Below are 21087 nucleotides of genomic sequence, written 5' to 3' on the forward strand. Positions count from 1 at the left end.
TGAGTGCTGAACTAAGGCATGGGAAGACCAAGGTTTGTATATCCACTTGACCATGAAAATTCACTGAATGATTGTGGGCAAGTTGTTCCCTCAGCCTCAGAGAAAAGCAAAGGCAACCTTTTCCTGAACCAACTGGAAATAGTAATTCTAGGTTATGTATTCATAATACATGTATGTATTTCTTGACTTATTGGACTTTCTTAAATATGTAGAGTCCCTTCGGGGTGAAAAGGGCAGGATATACATGTAGTAGTAATGTAGTATGCCTTCAGAATAAGACATAGTTATCTGGGTCATATAATGCAGTTTCAGAATGCAGATTAACTGCATTGAACTGGATTATATGGCAATGTAGACTCATATATAAACCAGTTCAATCTGCATTATATGCGCCTACACTGACAATAGAATATATTTTAAACTGTATTATTTGGCAATGTAAACAAGTCACAAATAAAACACACAGTACCCTCAAATCAATGGCAATAAAACAGAGAACTCCATATATCGGTGATATTTTATTGACCTTCAAAACCTGAGATCCACAGAGAATAACTTAAATACAGTAAAAACCTTAAATAAAAGTAGGGGTTCCAGCCCCCCCACATACATATGTTCATTGAATAAAAAAACATTTAAAACCTGTCTACTGTTTGAGTCTTAGAAAACAATTCAACTGCTGAACAATATATTTACAAACATTCTTTGTTATAAGGGAGCACCCACGTTTGCTAAAGCCCATCCCTCTGTTCTCTATGTTCACAGTGTAAGACTTTGCAAGCTTTGTAAAGGCTTTCAGAAATGGAAATACATGAGGGGATCCCTCTAATAAGAATGAGATAACCTGATAGCAAAACCATGGTCATAGCTCTATGGCCAAAGTGTATTACTTTCATGTCACTTGCAATCTCCTGCATGGGATTCTGTGAACTGTTGTTGGGAGAGCTCTGAATATGTTTTAAGATGGGCTCCTTGTCCACATCTGTACTGCCTCTCAATATTACAGTTCCAAGTTTTTCTCAAGAGGGAATCTGTTAAACCAGTTCAAATCTCTAATCTAGCTATGAGATACATGAGATATAGGCAACCACTTCTGGTGTTTTGGACTACAGTTCTTCTTATCCCAATATAAGCCAAGTTCTTTGACTCCAGATGGCGCCAAGATACCTAACCTTGTTTTGTGTGATGCCTTATACTCACTTGTATCTTAATTCATCAGTGCTTTATTTAGGAGAATAATATCATTAAAGTGTCTATATAACATGTTGATGGATGAAATGCTGTCATTGATCTACAGAGGTAAAGATGAGACCTTAAGTAGGAAACCAAGTGTTCAAAGAGACTGTGTTAATGTCAACATACCAGAAGAGTGCCATATGATAATAGGTAAAGGTAAAGGTTTCCCCTGACATTAAGTCCAGTCATGTCCGACTCTGGAGGTTGGTGCTCATCTCCATTTCTAAGCTGAAGAGCCAGTGTTGTCCATAGACATCTCCAAGGTCATGTGGCCGGCATGACTGCATGGAGCGCCATTACCTTCCCGCCGGAGCGGTACCTATTGATCTACTCACATTTGCATGTTTTCGAATTGCTAGGTTGGCAGGAGCTGGGGCTAACAGCGGGCACTCATTCTGCTCCCGGGATTTGAATCTGGGACCTTTTGGTCCACAAGTTCAGCGGCTCAGCGCTTTAACACACTATGCCACCAGAGGCCCCGCCATATGATAATACAGTGCTCTTTTTCCAAATCCCAGTAATTTCTGTGGATTTGTATTTGCTAAACCTGAAATGTATATTTCCTTTAGAAACCAAACTTGTTCGCCTGAAAGTTGCTGCTTTAAAAAATGTTTTACAGGTGACATTCAGGTTGTACCAATTTCTCACTGCAAAATAAAATTAAAATGCAAGAAGTGTTTGGGCAGGTTAATATTTTAAGTACTCCAAAATAGTACAGTAGCACCCCTGTATCCACAAAACTGTCACATGCAGTTTCATTTATCCATGTCCAACAAAACATGATATCTAGTGTGACTCTGCATTCTTAAAGTCCTTCATTTCAATGGAGTTCTCTATTATCCAGTTTATTATATCCATGTCAAATCTGGGAGTGTATCCCGCATGGATATGGGGGTCGTACTATATTAATGAAGCACAACTCAGGGTTTGCACTTCCTAGTATCTCCTACTAAGAGGCATTCTGTTCAGTGACTAGCCTGAGGAACTTAGACGTGGCACCTTGTGGTTCAATCCCCTGCTTTCCTATTAACTCATCGAGTTATCTTGGCCAAGCAGAAATAACTTCACTATTGTACAATCAATCAAAACTATGAGCATTTGAGTAATAGGAATAATTTGGAAAATGTTTGTGCTAGTTAAGGAACTTTGGAGTCTTTTGCAAAGTCTATTCTTAGGAACACCAATGAAACAGCATGAATTTGCAAGTGATGCTCTTGTAACTGCTTTGCAGAGCCGCAAACCTCAACCTTTCGACAACTGACCCTGTGGACGGGGTCGCAGTGGTGAAGTGGTGCAGACTGAACTGTTGACCTGAAGGTTGGCAGTTTGAATCTGCGAGATGGGGTGAGCTCCCATCTGTCAGCCCTAGTTTCCCATGCAGTGACATGAGAAAACCTCCCAGCAGGATGGTAACATATCCGGGCATCCCTTGAACGTCTTTGTAGACGACTGATTCTCTTACACCAGAAGCGACTCGCTCTGATACAATTAAAAAAACCTTATGGACAACTCAATTTCTTGACCTTAATTTCATGCAAGTTAGAACAGTCTTTCTACCATGGTTTAAAAAAATCTGAACTAAAAACATAGAAGCCCTGTTAAGTGTAAAGGACAACGTACATCATGGGAAAGTCAACTATTTCAAGAACATTTCTTGTATCTAAATACTTGCTTCACTCTACTTTTAGCAGGACTCAAGTGCTGACAGATACCCACAAACCACTTGCCTGCCTCCCAGCCCAGCCTGGATTTTTCCTTTGAGTTGTCCTCAAAACTGTTTCCAGATTTGGGGATCCATTGAAAACTGAAGTCATTTAACTCTCATAGAAAGTAATAAGGCAAGCTTCTTTAAAGCCCATTGAGTACAATGGACATCTGTGTTTCTCAGGAGGGCACAAACCAATGGGACATTGTGAACTGATCTTAAAACTGCATTTTAAAAAAACTACTGGCATAATATAATACTGACTCTTGGTCATAATGTAGCCTGTAGAGTGTAAAAAGACCTCTTCTTTAAATGTTAAATATTGTTGCTGCTTTTCCATAGAAAGGCCCTTCCACCGTTCACAGTGATGGCTACAGAATTCTACTTCAGGCAAAATGGTGCAAATGGTAACCATTCAGCCCAAGAGAATAGAAAAGGGTCGCTTTGAAACAGGAAGAATATCCCAAGACAAGACTCTGAGTTTCAATGCACTGTGACATGACTTGGCTCAGTTCTGTGATTTAAGCATATGGTTAACCCCATGCTTCAAGGAAATCCTCTATCTTCATTTGGGAAAGTAGTAACTTTTGAAATTAACTCCATTCATATGGGATTCAATCCAAGGGAGGTACTCGGTCACCCTTGTGTAGACTCCGGGCTTCTCTTTTTCGGCACAGCCTTCACCCCAGCTGACAATCCCATACAGCATCAGCTTGTTTCTGTACTCGCAAATAAGGGGGCCACCAGAATCTCCCTGGCAAGGAAAACAACATAGGAGCCATGGTTAGTATTCCCAAACTGGTTGCAGAATATATGATGTTCAGTCAAAGTTGAGATTAAGAAGAGAAAGTCACATAGTCAGCAAATTCTGTTGTTTGCGTGCTTATCCCACATATGCCCTCGTAAACACAAGCATTTGCTTTATGCACCAAGTTAAAGCAGACTTTTTAATCCCATTTAAATTATGTATTGCTTTATCTGGAATTGTATTGTGATTATATACTCGAGTATAAGCCGACCCGAATATAAGCCAAAGCACCTAATTTTACCACAAAATACTGGGATAACGTATTGACTTGAGTATAAGCCGAGGGTGGGAAATGCAGCAGCTATGGGTAAATTTCAAAATAAAAATAGATACCAATAAAATTTCATTTCATTAATCGAGGCATTAGTAGGTTAAATGTTTTTGAATATTTACCGTATTTCAAAGAAAAACAGTAAACTAGCTCTATAAGTAGAAAAGTAGGGGCAACAAAAACAATATGGTATCAACAATAACCTAATAATAATAATAATAATAATAATAATAATAATAATAATAATAATAATAATAAAACTCCATTTGGATCCCACTCTATCTCCCCATGGGGACTCAGGCCGGCTTCCAACATAGTAACAGGCAAACATTCAATGCTTATATAAATAATGCAGAACTAGATATAGATCTATAATTATAGACGCTAATTTCACATATGCATTTCCCCCTGAAACGTTTGCAAATCCCCTCTGTATGTGTGTGTGTGCATTTCCCCTACAATATTTGCAAGCCATATATATATATATTTATATATATTCATATCTATCTAGACATGTCTATAGATTTTTGTGTATTCATTTCCCCCCTGTAATATTTGCAAGCCCTATATATAGGTAGGTAAGAATATATCCAGACATCTCTCTTTATATAGATATTTGTAGAGACTTGCAAACATATAAGGGTAAATTCATATATAAAAATAATGTACATGTATGGCTACAGATACACCGGTACATGGATCTATATGTATAAAGGATTTGCAAAGACCTGCAAACATATGAGGGCAAATTCATATATAAAATTAATGTATATAGATATGTACACATATAAAGGTACAAAGAGATGGCAAAAGCTTGCAAGGGGTTAATGCCTATATATCTGTAAAAGAGTTTAACAAATATTTCAGGGGGAAATGCTTTCATAAGATTAATGAATATATATTTTTCTTCTTCCTGACTTGCAAGGGTGTCTTTCTCTTTACAAAACATTCCCATGATTAAGAGCTTGGGAGGCTTTGCAAAAGAAAACACACTGGTAGGGAGAAGAGAGAAATAGATCACATATTGCAAGCAATAGCCTGCAGGCTCTGTTGCTGGCCTCGACCTTCACCCGATTATAAGCCGGGGGAGGCTTTTTCAGCTTATAAATAAGGGCTGAAAAACTCGTCTCATCTTCGAGTATATACGGTATTATAATTATTATTATCATCATCCTGCCTTTTCCCCAATATAGGAACTCAAGCCAGCTGACATGACACAATACCAACTCAAAAATAAGGGAATGTGTGTAATAACTAATAATAAACAATTACATATTTGTGTCATGAAGCATACAAATCAAAATATAATAAAATTACAGTTAAGAACTAGACAGCCCCCAAACTCCCACTCACACTATCCCCAGAAGTTTGCCATCATCATCCTTGAAATGCCTGAAGGCAGAGGCATTCATACTCAATTGTTTATATTGTTTTAATTGAACGATTCCCTTTTTTTTGTGTCAGGAGCAACTGGAGTTGCTTCTGGAGTGAGAAATTTGGCCGTCTGCAAGGACATTGCCCAGGGGACACCCGGATGTTTTTTGATGTTTTACCATCCTTGTGGGAGGCTTCTCTCATGTCCCCGCATGGAGCTAGAGTTGATAGAGGGAGCTCATTCGCACTCTCCCTGGGTGGGATTCAAACCTGGCAGCCTTCAGGTCAGCAACCCAACCTTCAAGTCACAAGGCTTTTATCCCCTAGGCCATAGAGGCCTATCATAAGATAGATCTTATGATAAGATCTTATGATGGAAAATAGATACTAAGGAGTCCATCATCACCACATTGCTAAGATACAATGAAACAGGGTTACCTGTCGGAATAAGTTATGCTTCTTATTGCACAAATATGCAGTTCAACAGCGCCTTAGTTATAGGGTGAGATGGAATTTAGTCCAATAAAGTGCTCTAGCTATGCACTGGGGAGAAGTATTTTGATCACATGGATTACATTGGCAACGACATTCCAAAGGGTATATGAGAAAACCTACTTTGCACGAATCAGTCTTCCAGTCTTTATCGGCAGCGCAGAACATGTTGCCATTCACTGTGCGGCCTTCATAGTACTTCTGACACTTGGACTGAGATAGCGTTTTCACATATGTTGATTTTAGTATCCTTGAGTAGTAAATTTCAGCTGCAAACAAGAGGCACAACATTAGTATTGGTACCTTTCTCAATGAAATTGCTACTTATTTCTTCACAGAATGAAACACATTTCTTAGGCCCCTTTTACACTGCCATATAAAATCCAGATTATCTGTTTTGAACTGAATGATATGGCAGTGTAGACTCATATAATCCAGTTCAAAGCAGATAATCTGGATTATAGGGTAATGTAGAAGAGGCCTTCGTCTGCCTTAATGAATGCCTTCAAATCCCTGCTGAGCCACAAAATTGTTCAGAGAGAAGTATTTATGATGGCTATATGTCATGTCCAAAATCAGAAGCAGAATGCCTCTGAATCTTGCAAGAGAACTCAAGTGAGAGAGTACTATTGCACACAATTTGCTTTCCATATCAGCCAGTTAGTCTCCGTGACAGTAAAATGTTTGATTGAACTCCTAAACCTTACGAGTAGCATTACATCAAATACATTATTAAATTTACAAACTTAATATTCCAAACAGAATATTCATTTCTTCATCTAGAACAGGAGATGGAGCAGGAAAGTTTTACACACAACCTATCTCCATAGAGTGCCATTCACACATACTACACAAGCAGCATAGTTTTGAAACAATAGAAGTGGAAAAAGCACCCACTTACTCTTATTTTCTTTCCCATAGCCGGAAACTTCACATTGGAAATTTTCACTCAGTTGTAAATTTCGAGGTGGCAAGCAGATTGTTTTGACAACGGGTGTCTCTTCTGCGCACTGGCCAGTGGATGATCTGATCCTTATTAGAGCTAAACAAAAATAAAGTATGTGCATTAAATAGGGTGTCTTCCATAATTGGGTCTGACTAAAACAGAATAATAAATGTGCACAGTTACCAATTCCAATTGTTTTTCCAGACAAGAGCATGTATTTTGTTAATATACTGCATTTTCTCACATTCATCTCACTCATCTCTGTGGTTGTTGCCCTCAAACAATAAGTTAGATTGCAAAGTCTAAAGGTAGGTAAAGGTTTCCCCTGACGTTAAGTCCAGTCATGTCTGACTCTGGGGCTTGGTGCTCAACTCCATTTCTAAGCCGAAGAGCCGCCGTTGTCTGTAGACACCTCCAAGGTCATGTGGCCGGCATGACTGCATGGAGCGCTGTTACCTTCCCACCGGAGCGGTACCTATTGATCTACTCACATTGACATGTTTTCGAACTGCTACGCTGGCAGAAGCTGGAGCTAACAGCGGGCGCTCACTCCGCTCCCGGGATTTGAACCTGGGACCTTTCGGTCTGCAAGTTCAGCAACTCAGTGCTTTAACACACTTCGCCACCGGGGCTCCCTCACATTATGAATAGATCTGTCAAAACATATACATCTTACGTTAGTTGTGACCAGATAAATCCCATTGAACTTGATGGATTTACTCTAGATGTGGCTATATCGAGATCCAGGCAAGTGTTGTTAATAATAAGAAAAAATGTTCACTGACTTTGTAATAGTTAACTTGGGTCTTACCAATGTCATTATCATAGTCCCCTCTTTGTTCTGAATATCCCTCATGAATGATAAGCCTGTCGACAGCAAAACTTTGCTCCTCTGCATCGGTAACATTCAGTGCAGACTTTCCGAGGATGATACTTAATCTGGATGTGTCGAAAGTTCTGAGCAAAAGAAAAAACAAACAAACGATGAATTCCTGGTAGATTTTGGTGGAATTGTTTTCAAAAACACATTACTATTCTCTTTTGCCATATTTACCTTTCTCTCATTAATATAAATAATTTATAATATAATTTTGATTTTTTTTCTTCATTAGTCTTCAGGTTTTTTTAGGAAAGAAAAGAAATACAAGTATTATTGGCCCTCCAAATCAATGGGTTGTGCAACTAATGGGAACTTCAACTGACTGATTTCCCTTTTTTGACCATAAATGCAAAGCTTCAAATGCACAGGACTAAACTGTTGGGGGGAGGGGGTTCAAAAAGCAAATTCTGATTTTGCCAAGCACTATCCTGATGTAGTAGGCATACCCTGCTGTAACCTCCTCCTATTTCATAGAACCTCAGGCTTGCTCCAGCACTGTTTTGAGTTGTTTTCCATTTTATATAAGCAATGCCATTTTATTACATCAGTGTATTTAATGGTAGTTGAACATCCATGGCTTTTGGTAACCACAGGAGGTCCTGGAACCAAACCACTGTGGGTACCAAGGCCCAGTGCCCTCATAGCTAATCTCCCTTTAAAACATATGTACATATTAAAAACATTAAATTCTGATCCAGCTACAAGTAGAAATATTTTTACACACAAAATGTGATTCTGAGTTATGTAGCACTAAATTTCTTCAGATCAATGGATTCACCATATCCCTCATTTAATTATCTGTCTGTGTATAGACTCATATTGGAAGAGATCACATAAGACATGCAATCCAACCACCAGCTATGCAGGAAAATATAATCCAAGCACTCCTGATAGATTACCATATAGGTTCTGCTCAAAATATATGCAAGAGAGAGAGAGAGAGATTGTATGCTGGTATGTATATGATACAGAATGACATAAACTACTGTGAGTTCAAAAACAACTGGGTTTACTATAAGGCCAGGATCATGGTCATGTAATCTGTTAGTTGGTTTCACTGCTTTGACTTTCTATAATATAGGTTTCTTCTCAGTTTGCTTATTGTTATATGACTTTAGGTCATTTCCAACGTGGTGATCCTAAGGCAAATCCTTTTGCAGGGTTTTGTTGGCAAGAGTTGCTCAGAAAGCATGCCTTTGCCCTTATATTGTGTTTTAAATTTATGGACCGTTTTTCTTATGTAAGCCGCTCCGGGTCCCTTCAGGGAGATGGAGCCGGGGTATAAGAATAAAGTTGTTGTTGTTATTATTTTATTATGACACAGCAAATAAGATAGATATGCTGGATTTTGTATCACAAAATCACAAGTTGAACACTTCCCAAGTGTCTAGGACTGTGTGATGTATTTTCGGATGATGTGTGCAGATCCTAGTAGGGTGGCCTTTTGCAGTTGGCAGATCGTAATTTTGTCAATTTCTATTGTTTCCAAATGCTGGCTGAGATCTTTTGGCACGGCACCCAGTGTGCCCATCACCACTGGGACCACATGCATTGGTTTCTGCCAGAGTCTTTGAAGTTCAATCTTAAGGTCCTCATAGCGGCTGTTGTTTTTCCTGTTGTTTTTCGTCAATGCGACTGTCACCTGGGATGGCAACATCAATGATCCAAACCTTTTTCTTCCCCACAACTGTGATGTCTGGTGTGTTGTGTTCCAGAACTTTGTCAGTCTGGATTTGGAAGTCACACAGTATCTTTGCGTGCTTATTTTCCAATACTTTTGCAGGTTTGTGATCCCACCAGTTCTTTGCTACAGGGACGTGGTACTTGAGGCATAAGTTCCAATGAATCATTTGGGCCACATAGTTGGGCCTCTGTTTGTAGTCTTGTGATTTTCTTACAGCAACTGAGGATATGATTAATGGTTTCGTCGGTTTCTCAACTAGTTGTTGTTATTATTATTATTATTATTATTATTATTATTATTATTATTATTATTATCTGAGGGTGAGAGATTAATTTGCTCCTCTAGGTCAACTCAGTGGATCTCATGACGTAGTTGGGATTTGAACCTTGGTCTCAGAGTTATAGTCAACTCTCAAACCATGCTAGTTCTCATTTAGGTTGCCATACTAGTTCTTATTTAGGTTGCATTTAAGAGAATTCTCTGATGTTCAGGGGAACTATATACTTGGGCTCTTGAACAAGATTCTTGTCCTTTGGCCTCATCAGGGGCCTATTTACACTCCACAATTAAAGTGTTGTTATTCCACTAACTGCCATGGTTCCATCTATACAATCCTGGGGTTCTTAGTCAGATGAAGGTCTGGATGACCTCTCTCTGGCTGAGAATACTAAATGCTGCTCTCTAAACAGCCAATCCCAGGACTCCACTGATGGAACCACAGAAGTTAAAGTGGAATCATAGCACTATATTTGGTTGCCTTTTCATGAAATGTGACATACCATCACACCAGATATTTTGAAAATGGGCATTCCCCATGACAGCTATTGTATAACAGCACCTGTGACATTTCTGACAATTCTAAAGGTCCAACAGTCCCAAAGTCTGAAGAGCCCATTATATTACCATAAGCATGTGGAATGTGTGCAACCCTGTGAAAATGTCTTTGGCTCTACTTCTGTCTAATGAACGTCCATCTAAAAATGAAAAAAGCTGATAATAGAGCACTTACCTGCTTTCAAAACAATGTGCTGCTGTAAGGACCCAGCATGGATCAATGAGGCTACCACCACAAAGGAAACGATTGTAACCTCTGTTCCTCGTAGACTGGAAGATTGTTGCTATCCAAGGCTGAGATTCAATAGCTGCCTTATGTCCACCCACAATCTTAAAGGTCTTTCTGAGGCTCCTTTGGCCACAAGTTGATTCTGTGAATGAGAGAAAAAGCTCCAATGTTTTTACCTTGCAAAAAACCAACAAAGTACAATAAACGGCAAATAAAAACCAATGGTGCCCAAAATAATTAAGCATGAGTTTCCTTTTATGCCGTACATGCTTGGCATAAAAATGTTAGTATGATGCTACTATTCATGGGTTCCACCATAAAGAATGAAACCTCTCTTACCACTTCATCATATTTACTAAATTCCACCGAATCCTACACTTAAAATCTGGTAACCCACTGTGTCCATCGCATTAGGTTGGGTATGTATAAGGAGCCAGTATGATATAGTGTGTTTGACCTGTGACTCAGGAGACCAGGCTTCGATTCTCAGATCACAGAATTTTTTGTTTCTTGAAAAAGGATTTGGATTTTTCGTAATGTAAACTGCCTTTATTTTTAGATTCACAACACTTGGCACTCTGCAAAGTTGACAACTTACCTCTTTCACACGTGGGAATATCACAGGGGGTCTCAGTGGTTCGATATCCTTTCCAAACATAACACCATGGTTTGGATTGACCATCTGGATTTCTGGAAAACAGAAGAATGTTGTCTTTTGAGAGACCGATCTTCAGCAAGATCAGAAATCTCTTCAAATTAACAAATGACAGAATTAAGCTTTACCCGCATTACAAGCTAACTGGAATAAACTCAAGAGAGATGCAAATCAATTTCATGTGGTTTTCAACGAGGACAGTGTGTTTAATGATAACAAATGAATTAATTAAGTGATGCCCCTCTTATAAACATCCACATCTTGGAATCAATCATTGTTATGGTAATCATCATTTCTTGCAGTATTTTTACTGAACTCCTTCACTCTTTACATCACACCCTTCAGCTTTTCCATCACTATCTTTACATCACACACACATCTGAAGTAAAATTACCCAATGAAGTAGACTGCCTACAGCAAAATGTATTTGTTATCTTGAAACAGACAGATCTGTTATGAGTAGTAAACAGGATTTTATGCCACCAGAATGGAGTTTCTTCACCCCATGCAACCGATAAAGTAGGATGGGGCACTTTTCCATATTTGCAACATGAGGAGAAGACAGTTCATTGTATAGTTAAGTACACTTAATTAAGTTAAGTAGTTAGGTAAAAGGTAAAGGTTTCCCCTGACGTTAAGTCCAGTCATGTCTGACTCTGGGGGTTGGTGCTCATCTCCATTTCTAAGCCGAAGAGCCGGCGTTTTTCGTAGACAACTCCAAGGTCATTTGGCCGGCATGACTGCATGGAGCGTCGTTACCTTCCCGCCGGAGCGGTACCTATTGATCTACTCACATTTGCATGTTTTCGAACTGCTAGGTTGGCAGGAGCTGGAGCTAACAGCGGCCGCTCCCGCCGCTCCCAGGGTTTGAACCTGGGACCTTTCGGTCTGCAAGTTCAGCAGCTCAGTGCTTTAACACACTTCACCACCAGGGCTCCTTAGTTAAGTAGTTAAGGATATGTAATTAATTAGCAGATCCAGAATTCTGGCCGATTTTTGTTAACATATTTCAGAGCATTCATTGCACAAAGCACCTACTGTTTTTGGAGGACCATAAAGTTCTGGTACTTGTAACGATTCCCAAAGGACGATTTTCAACAGCTTAAAGTGTCCCAGTCAATGTTCCCACTTCTTCTCAATGTCAGAGACAGAGCTACCCTTTATACCTGGTTGCCCTAAAAGCACCATATCATATCCCTATCAGTCTCAATAAAGAAATAAGAAATTAAGCACCAGAACTTTTGACCAAGACACCGATTTTCAGAAGAATATGTGTATCACAGTTATTGTTTTTGAGGAATGTGTCATATTCTACCATATGGTAACTGCAATGAGAACAGAAAGCATTGTGTTGAACACGTATTCTTTTATTTACCTGCAGTAGTTGTGTTTGCCTAATCCAAGCTCCATGGCATCCTGCCTGTCCACATTGTAATGCCATCTCCGAAGTATGTGGGAACTCCACTCCAGACACCTTTCATTATTTGCAGTCACAGACATGGTACCTCTGTAGTCCTCCCCGTTGCCACTGTAACAGCGACTTTCATTATCTGATGGGGAAACAAGGTGATTGTCAATACTGACTGCCAATCAGTAATTAATAACCCTCTATGTCAGAAATATTTGCCCTTTTCTACACCATCTGTAGAGCAAAGTGACTTGCATCCAAATATTTAATCTAAAGCATAATACATGATCATAATATGCCAGAATGTATATGGCCATTTTTAAGACATCCAGTTCAATTGACTAATACTAAGGTTTGTTACAACTAACCAATTCCTTAAGTTAAAGGTAAAGGTTTCCCCTGATGTTAAGTCCAGTCGTGTCCGACTCTGGAGGTTGGTGCTCATCTCCATTTCTAAGACAAAGAGCTGGCGTAGTCCATAGACACCTACAAGGTCATGTGGCCGGCATGACTGCATGGAGCGCTGTTACCTTCCCGCCGGAGCGGTATCTATTGATCTACTCACATTTGCATGTTTTCGAACTGCTAGGTTGGCAGACGCTGGGGCTAACAGCGGGCGCTCATTCCGCTCCCCGGATTTAAACCTGCAACCTTTTGGTCCACAAGTTCAGCAGCTCAGCACTTTAACACACTGTGCCACCGGAGGCCAATTCCTTAAATGTAGTATAAATTTAAAAATCACCAATGCACACATCAAGAATTAGAAGCAGTGTGGAAAAATAATGCTAGCTCTATATTTGAAGAAAGATATGGGGAAAATAATTTTCATTCAGTCAGGGGCATCTCAATAGGAAGGGTGTTCTGTTTTGCAGCTGTTGTACAAGCAGGACAATTTAAAATATTTCAACATCAGATTATTATGACACAAATTGTAGGAGCAATGCATTCTATAATTATAGTGGAGTGAAATAGCAATACAAATTAGATAAAATGGACAATGTTTGAGGGCTCAAAATAAGATGGAGTTTAGCACCTCTTTGCTGTCTTTAGGTGAGAAGAGGCAAAGGGGGCTTTGAGAATTCATATACCTTTAATACAAAAAAGCCAAATCCCATCGGACAGCCAAGCATTATTTCAGAGGGCCAGTACAAACTTTTATCACATATATGCTCACTATTCTATAGTGTGTTTTCAAATACTGGCTTTAAGGATCTCATCTGTTTTGGGAAATGGGAGACTTGTTGGTGTCTTGTAGGTTTTTAAAGTTCCCATTGTTGAAGCTACCCACTGAGCCATCTTGATCAAGTCTTTCAGTCTAAGATGAAGGCAATGGAAAACCTCCTCTGAATCAATCTTGAAAAGAAAACTAAGTTGACTTGAAGGCACACAACAACAACAACAACAACAACAACAACAACAACAACAACAACACATACCGATTTCACAGTGATCTCCACTGTATCCTTCAGGGCACACACAGCGTTTCATTCGAGAAAAGAGGTGATAAGTGATGCATGTCCCTCCATTTAAACAGTTACAACCTATAAACAAGACATTTCAAGAAAGAACATTATATAAAATCCAAATCCATGCGATATATGTTACACAATAATCCACATTGTGCACCAAATCTCATATTGCATGTAAACACAAGTACTAAAATCTAGTGGCCCCACCATCCAACAAGTAACAGCAAGCAGTTTGGCGCTCGGTCAAAACAGACTTTTCAGTCAGTAACAAAAAGCTTTGTTTACCTTTGTGTTCATATTTTGTTTTACTTCCTAGCTTGTGTGATGTCAGCCAATGGTGAGACTAAGAAAGAACAATAAGAGAAAACCAGTTATTTGAAAGGAAGGATAGAGACTGTAGCAGCACCAATTTGACCTCTTTTCTCCTATTTGATTTCTCTTGCAATAAACATGAAAAGGAGATTCCCATTTCCATTCTATACTAGTGGAATTAACATTGATGATCATAAATAGGGTATGGAGAAATGGGTAAAGGAAGTCAAAAGAATTGGTGGCTTGAAAATGTAAGAGAAGGAAAGGGCACTAGAAAAGTTGGAACTAAAATATGCTCTCAAGAACAATGATGGGAGCAGGAGAATACTAGTGGAAGACATCCTTTGTGGGGAAAATAGTGAAGCAATGGTTGGGATGTTACAACATGAAGGACGGAATTAAATCCACAAATTGCTTTCACATAGATCTGTAAACTGGCTGGTTATGACAACATTTTCGAACATGTTCTAAAATCATGTATACACACAGTAAACAAAAAGGACAAAGGGGACTAAAAATAGGTTTGGGCCAAGAGAGAAAAGGGGAAGCTTTGCATTTATGGTCAAAAATGGAAATCAATCGGTTGGAGTTCCCATTAGTTGCAACACTTACTGATGCTCTGGTTGGGACAAGAACACTCAGCATTGCTGAGATGACAATGAGTGACTTCATTGTATTGGTTAAGAAGTTCCTATTTTCAGCGGTTTTGTTCAGCCTTTTCCTTCTTCTTTTTCTATTGGCTTCTAAAAAGAAAGAAAAAACAATCAGGCATGTAATATGGGGCAACAATTGAGCTATATTGTTTTTCTCTGTGTCATAACTTGAACATTCTTGCAGTTTGTGGGCGATGTGATAACCAGCAAAGCTGCTTTTCTCTTTGATGTCCATTCTGAACTCTAAACTGAACCAGACTGTGAATCCCATTTTCATCAATTGAGGCCATCAAGAGAAAGTGTCTGTTGGCCACTTGACAACATAAAGAACTGCCTTATTGCCTTGTATTGTATTCCCTCCAGCTTGTAGTGGCAGGCCTGGTGACAAACCCACAAGACTTTACAGGCCCACAAATATGGCCACAGCCCATCATATGGGAATAATCATTCAAATAGGTGGTAGATGTTGTTTGTTTCCAAAAAGATCACATCGTTGTTGCCTGCAGTTTCCACAAACAGGTTTTCCAGCTTCAAAAATGTGCAAAACTTGTCTCAACATAGGCTGACAGCAGACTAAAATAGCTATACACTGGGACAACAATGCCTGTCACTTTTATTCTTTAGCATAGCATACTCTAGCATCACATTTTTCATAACTGCAAGAAATAAAAACATTATTTTGGAATGTACCACACTTTCCACAAGAGAAGAAATTACTATCATACATAGATTTTCCCCTCAACTTTTCTATTTTATAATCTTGGACTATTTATTGTCAGAGTTCTTATATATCTTTCCTGGCTTCTAAAGACTGAAGGATTTGCTGATCCAATGTCTCATTGGATTTCTATGAAACATAATTTCACGGAAGTACCGTTAAGTTGCATTATCGAGCTACAAGAGCATACCAGCCCAGAGAAATGCATTGCTAAAACCTGAAATGTAATACTAAACACACTTAAGGTAAAGGTTTTCCCCTAGTATTAAGTTTAGTTGTGTTCGACTCTGGGAGTTGGTACTCACCTCCATTTCCAAGCTAAAAAGCCAGTGATGTCCGTAGACGCCTCCACTGTCATGTGGCTGGCATGACTACATGGAGTGCCGTTACCTTCCCACCAGAGCGGTACCTATTGATCTACTCACATTTGCATGTTTTTGAACTGCTAGATTGGCAGAAGCTGGGGCTACCAGCAGATGCTCACCCCGCTCAACAGATTTGAACTTCCAATCTTTGGGTCAGCAAATTAAGCAGCTCAGTGGTTTAACCCTCTGCACCACCAGGGGCTCCTTAATACATCCAGTGGAACTCATTGGGAGCCCATTCACAATATTGCTATAATATTATTATTCTACTTTAACTGCATGATTCTGTCCTATGGAATGCTGAGATCGTCAGTTTAGCGAGGAGAATCCTGAGAGGCAGCATGGGGTAGTAGTTTCCGTGTTGTAAGATGTATTTGGAGACCAAGTTTCAAGTCCTTGCTTAGGTATGGAGACCTTTGACATGAAACATTCTCTCAGGGCCCTTCTAGACAGGACCTATATCCCAGGATCTGATCCCAGGTTTTCTGTTTATCCCAGATTATCTGGTAGTGCGGACTCATATAATCCAGTTTAAAGCAAAAAAACCTGGGATCAGATCCTGGGATATAGAACTTGTCTGGAATGGCTCTCAGTCTCAGAGAAAAGCAAGGGCAAACCTCCTTCTGAACAAATTTTGCCAAGAAAAACCATGACATGCTCACCATAGAGTCGCCATAAATCAGGAACAATTTGTAGGCACACAATCATAATCATAATTCTCAACCAGACCACTACAGTGCCTCAACAAACTACGAATCACTTGGTCCCATAGGATGGAACCATGGCAATTCAAATGGAACGACAGTGCTATAATTCTATTGTGTGAATGGCCCCTGGGATTTAGTTTTGTGGAGAAATGCATGCGAGTGTGGTGGATATAAAAAAATTCTTAAGAATATGTTGAAGTTTCTTAGACCATTTTAATCATAAATAATTTATTCATTTAATTCCAAAGTATAAATAGTGTAAATAATATATATCAAAAGGTCAATGTGTGTTTTAAACTGACATGGTGTTCTCTTACAAAACGCATTTGCACACTAAGTAGTAGGTTGTTCATCACAAGCTAATACTTCTGACTCCGGAAAGTGATGAACAAATCCTTATAATGCCTGGGGTTATTTCATGTCTGCATGTAGCGACAAAGATGCATGTTTCAGCAAGATATTGCAAAATAAATGAGTACAGTGTGTTTCTGTTGCCAAATTTGGTTGAGAAACTAAACTAACACTACCTCGAGTCAAGCAATCCTTTGGTTGAAAGTGAGAAGTAGCACAGTTGCAGACAGCTCTGCATATGGACAGAATTTGTATCCACAAATTCAGTGATTCATGGCTCATAGAGCACAAGGCTCATGCTCTTACCAGGACACAGCACTTGATATACACCGATATATTATTTTAAATATTTTCAGACTATTAAACTATTTTAGTATTCCATTGTCTTATGTTGTTTTTCTATCTCCCTGAGATCTCGTGATATGAATATTTTAATTAAAATAATAAAATAAGCATGCTTTAGGCTGCAGCCTAAGACCACAGTCCTGTGCACACTTATTTGTAAGTAAATTCAAGTAACATTATAGCTTAAACTTCCTATATGTTGGACTGGGTTGCAAGAAAACGATGTTATGAGAGCAGAAAAGCTTTCTAATTACAGTCTGTTCTGGCTGGGAATATGCTGTATCATGGCTTTTCTTGTCTCTTGAGATTTCTGGGACTTATTCATATGGCCATCATTCTGCCAGATTATTATCTTTCCATCAGGTCAGCTCTAGTCCACTTAGATACTGATATTTTAGGGAGCCCTTCTTCCAGCCTGCCAACCTAGCAGTTTGAAAACATGCAAATGTGAGTAGATCAATAGATACCGCTCCAGTGGGAAGGTAACGGCGCTCCATGCAGTCATGCCAGCCACATGACCTTGGAGGTGTCTATGGACAACGCCGGCTCTTCGGCTTAGAAATGGAGATGAGCACCAACCCCCAGAGTCGGTCACGACTGGACTTAACGTCAGGGGAAAACCTTTACCTTTACCTTCTTCCAGCCTGATTTTAATGAACCATTGTATTGGGGTGCATTTCCAGTCTCAATGGCCATGTTCTAGCAGCATTTTCTCCTGACATTTCACCTGCATCTGTGGCTGGCATCTTCAGAGGATGATGCAGGCAGAAACATCAGGAGGAAATGCTACTAGAACACAGCCATACAGCCTGGAAACCACACAACACACCAGTGATTCTGGCTGTGAAAACCATCAACAATCATTGTATTCCCATTGCAGAAAACAGGCTAGGGCTCTGCAACTGGAAATAATCTTGAGAAGTGCCAATGGCAGATCTCTCAATACTTTTACTACAGCCTTGCCATGCTTCTTTGCTGTTTCCTGTTCCAGTCAATTTGGGAAGACTGGCTCCTTTCTGAAGGCAGCTTGGAGACTGTACTACCAGTAGGAGCTCAGTTCAACCACTCAACTATAATGAATAGATTCTACTTTACTGCCATGTGTGCATTCTCTGGGTGATAATGAAAAATGTTTCTCCCCAAACTATAAATCCCACTATTCCATTGGATGGAACCATGGCAATTAAAGAGCTGTAACTGTATAGAATGAATGAAAGGGTCCCAAGCTACACTCTCCTGACCATTTCCCAGCAATGTTCAGTCCAGTCTCTGATTCTGCCTGCAATGCAGATAATGGGAGGCTGGACATGTGCTCCAATGCATCTTGAACCCAATCACAGAGCCCTATCAGACCAACATTAGTACTATTACTTGCAGGAATATAAGACTCAGGTGCTTCTAAAATCCAAAATCAATTTTACTATGCTATATTTTTAACTGTGTTGATCAGGCTTGTCCCCATGTGAGCCACCCTGAGTCCCTTCGGGGAGATGGAGACAGAATACAAAAATAAAGTTGTTGTTATTATTATTATTATTATTATTATTATTATTATTATTATTATTATTATTATTATTTTATGACACAGCAAACAAGATAGATATGCTGGATTTCGTATCACAAAATCACAAGTCGAACACTTCCCAAGTGTCTAATTTATTATTATTATTATTATTATTATTATTATTATTATTATTATTATTAAAATTCTAATCTTCAAAAAGCTGCAAAATGCCATGAAATTTAAGAGGCAGAGCTAAGTGACTACCATCCCAACCCTGATGTAGGGTGGTTTTTATATTTCTTGCCTTTGTGTCTTGGCTGGCAGGCAAAAGCATTTAGCTCCGGAAACTGCATCCCCTTGGCAAAGATGCAGGAAAATGCAGAAGAGAAGCAAAAGAGCGCCTTTTGTGTCTGCATGCACAGTTAATAATTAAAATATTGGCAGATAGATGCACAGAGGCATATTACATTTTAAAATTATAATTCATGAGTGTAACTTCAGAGTGATGTAAATAAAAAAGCAATCCTTCCTTCAAGCTAATACTGTGTTCTCAAGTCTAAAATAGGGTGAGATCTCAATGGACAATGAGAAAAGATGTAACTAACAAAGTATTTAAAAAACCCAAAAAGTATTTCTAAAAAATAGAAACACAACAATTTATTTATTTATTTATTTACTATATTTATGTATACTATACTCTCAACCCTGAAGGGGACTCAAGGCGGCTTATACATAGACAATAATTCAATGCCTTAAAAACAATGTCCAATTAAATAAACATTGACATTAAAATTAAAATACATTTAAACATTTAAAAACATTAGTCACTATTAAAAACCGTGCTATCTTTGCTAACAAGATGCCAGAGAAAAATTGGAATGCACTGTTGGACAATAACATCTGAATTCATGCCCCCAATACATGCAGATTTCTTTTATAAATACAGTAGAGTCTCACTTATCCAACGTTCTGGATTATCCAACGCATTTTTGTAGTCAATGTTTTCAATGCATTGTGATATTTTGGTGCTAAATTTGTAAATACAGTAATTACTACATAGCATTAATGTGTAATGAACTACTTTTTCTGTCCAGTTTGTTGTATAACATGATGTTTTGGTGCTTAATTTGTAAAATCATAACCTATTTTGATGTTTAATAGGCTTTTTCTTAATCTCTCCTTATTATCCAACATATTCGCTTATCCAACGTTCTACCAGCCCGTTTATGTTGGCTAAGTGAGACTCTACTGTATAAGACACACATTTGATTTCAGGCACATTCCTTTCTAAGAAAATTATATGAAATTCATTGAGTCACCCTAAATCAAAAGGTGATTTGAAGACATGCACATAAACATTGCTTCAGGCACTCTTACTTTATAGTAGTTTTATTTGGTACACTGCAGTTACCTGCATGAAACAGTCACAAAGGATGAGCCATACTATTATTGTATAAAGTCCAGGCTCGTTTATTTAGGGGGGAAATCTCTAGATTTTATAAGGTTCTCATACACATGCACACTATCCTCTTAGAAAAAGTTTTAGGTTTAATAAATATAGTTAAAATGTAAAGTCTTGCACTTACCAGTTCAAAAACAGTGCCAAAAGTGTGCCGACTCTGTGCAGTTACAGCAACATCAGCAGCAACAGCAGTGCAAACTTAGGTCCGTTAGTGCTGAAGCTATCTGAACACTGCTCCCTTTCTGACTGCTCTCAATCTAAACACAGCTCGCTTTCCGCCTGTTCTGCAGAGGCAATCCCTTCTCTATATAAACCCACAACGAGAGCGCTGATTGGTTGACCGTAGCCTCTGATGCATTCCAGCTTGATGAGAAGCATGATACCACTCCACATTTGCAGGAAGCTTTTCACCAGGAGAATTCAGAAAAAAAGCAGCATTTAACTCTTTGCAAACAATGGTCTCATAAATGACTCAGTGGGGAATTCGGAGGTGCCGTGGACTACAGTTTCACTATGGAAAGGTGCAGAATAGGCACTGCTTTGTGCATTTGGAGGTAGATCTTCACAAAGCACATGTTCTGAAGACGTTGAGTATATTCTGAGTCCTTTTAGAAATGTACAGATATCCTATGCTTGAAAGAGGAAATTGTAGTTGATATGAAAGCAACATGGCCAAGGA

The 21087-nt window shown here is 39.0% G+C and overlaps 1 protein-coding gene across 1 annotated transcript; it reads right to left on the reverse strand.

The window, feature by feature from the left end:
* Positions 1-499: 499 nt before the first annotated feature.
* plau (plasminogen activator, urokinase) lies at positions 500-20702 on the reverse strand. Its single transcript, XM_008114273.3, has 11 exons — positions 20533-20702; positions 14916-15046; positions 14277-14334; positions 13959-14063; positions 12490-12664; positions 11058-11149; positions 10406-10601; positions 7644-7789; positions 6788-6928; positions 6010-6155; positions 500-3695 (listed from the first exon to the last, which is right to left on the reverse strand). Exons 2-11 carry the CDS (start codon positions 14973-14975, stop codon positions 3507-3509), a joined length of 1308 nt encoding a protein of 435 aa, XP_008112480.2. The 5' UTR covers positions 14976-15046; positions 20533-20702; the 3' UTR covers positions 500-3506.
* Between the last annotated feature and the right edge of the window lie 385 nt (positions 20703-21087).

Source organism: Anolis carolinensis, chromosome 3 (genome assembly GCF_035594765.1).
Source record: "Anolis carolinensis isolate JA03-04 chromosome 3, rAnoCar3.1.pri, whole genome shotgun sequence".
Lineage (NCBI taxonomy): Eukaryota > Metazoa > Chordata > Lepidosauria > Squamata > Dactyloidae > Anolis > Anolis carolinensis.